This window comes from Equus przewalskii, chromosome 6, assembly GCF_037783145.1.
Source record: "Equus przewalskii isolate Varuska chromosome 6, EquPr2, whole genome shotgun sequence".
Taxonomy (NCBI): Eukaryota; Metazoa; Chordata; class Mammalia; order Perissodactyla; family Equidae; genus Equus; species Equus przewalskii.
This window is the reverse complement of record NC_091836.1, coordinates 76,064,201-76,065,957: the sequence shown is the minus strand read 5'-3', so window position 1 is coordinate 76,065,957 and position 1,757 is coordinate 76,064,201. Positions and strand designations below refer to the sequence as shown.

Here is a 1,757-nt window from a genome sequence, read left to right as displayed (position 1 = left end):
GATGATAAAGGATCCCTTGAAAACATAAAGTAAAAGTTAATTATTTTTTCTGCTCCTTGATGAAATGAAAGTGAAAGTCTGCTGACTGAAAAGTAAACTAGAAAAAAGAAAATCCTAGGCTTTCTACTAAAGGCAGAACTCTGTATTTTTTAAAATCCATATAACATGTAAGCATCCTTTTCAGATAGCTTCAGTAGGAAGGTTGGGATGGAAATTTAGAAAATCAAGTGTCTTAAATGTTTACGAGAATTGTTTTAAATTAAATACATTTGTTCTTCCAATGAGATCTTCACCTTCAGGATGTGGTGCTTCATCATAGTTAATCATAGTCAACTTTTGATTGCTCTATTTATGCTGATATGTGGACAGGAATAAACATTAATGGGCACAGAAAACCAAACCTGTTTTACTGAATTCATCTTGCTGGGGCTTTCCTCAGATCAGCAGACCCAGATCCTGCTATTTGTGGTATTTCTCACCTTCTACCTACTGACTCTGTTTGGGAATCTGCTCATCATAGTGCTAATTCATGTTGACTCTCGACTTCATACACCAATGTACTTTTTCCTTAAAAACTTGTCATTTACTGATCTCTGTTTCTCTACAACGATCATCCCCCAGATGCTATTCCATTTGCTAGTAACAAGAAAGACCATTTCTTTTGCCAGGTGCTCCATTCAGATGATTGTGTTCCTAGTAGCTGGGTGTACAGAGAGTTCCCTCCTAGCAGTGATGTCCTATGACCGCTATGTGGCTGTCTGCAAGCCCCTTCACTACTCCACCTTCATGACCCACAGGATTTGTGTCCACCTGGCCATAGGATCTTGGGCCAGTGGAGCATTTGTGTCTCTAGTAGACACGACATTTACTTTATGTCTTTCATACCACAGACAGAATGTAATTAATCATTATTTTTGTGAACCTCCTGCACTCCTGAAGTTGGCTTCAGAAGAAACCTACAAAGCTGAGATGGCCATCTCTTCAATGGGTGTGCTAATTCTCCTTGGTCCTCTCTCCTTCATCCTTTTCTCCTACTGGAACATTATCTCCACTGCGGTTCGGATACAGTCAGGTAAGAGGAGGCTCAAGATCTTTTCTACCTGTGGTTCTCATCTCATTGTTGTTGTCTTCTTCTATGGCTCAACAATATTTACCTACATGCGTCCAAATTCCAAGAAAATGAATGAGAGGGATAAGGTGGTCTCTGTATTCTACTCAGTCATAACGTCCATGATGAACCCATTCATTTACAGCCTGAGGAACAAGGATGTGAAGGAGGCATTTAGGAAAGTATTTGGAAGGTAGAGCCTCTCAGTGGCAATGAGATTTATGTTGATATGCAGTCGTGGGGATGAAAAATTCCAAAGTGGTTCAACATCTTTAACAGCTTTATCTCTGAACTATTTCTAGCCCAATATATCAGTAAGAGTCATACAGTACCCTTGTACATCTAGGATGTTTTCAAATTTGTCTACTGTGTCTTGTTCAATCTTATTCTCTGTGGTTGCAGCTTGCTTGCCTCATAACAGATTTTTTGCTATTATATTATATATTATAAATTATATTTATATATTATATCATATAAATATTTTACAATATTGAACACAATCTTCATTTATACTGCATTATTGGTTCACTAGTTCATTTTCACCCAGAGATATTGCCTTTTGGTTCTGAACTCCACAGTTGCTTGTCAGCCTTATCCCATGCCAACATCATCTATAGCCATCCACAGATCTTGGAATTCTACCAGATGT

General features: G+C 38.2%; 1 protein-coding gene across 1 annotated transcript; it reads left to right on the top strand.

Moving 5' to 3' along the window:
* Positions 1-369: 369 nt before the first annotated feature.
* LOC103567281 (olfactory receptor 2D3-like) lies at positions 370-1,305 on the top strand. The gene has a single exon (XM_008543918.2). It carries the CDS (start codon positions 382-384, stop codon positions 1,303-1,305), a length of 924 nt encoding a protein of 307 aa, XP_008542140.2. The 5' UTR covers positions 370-381.
* The last annotated feature ends 452 nt before the right edge of the window (positions 1,306-1,757 follow it).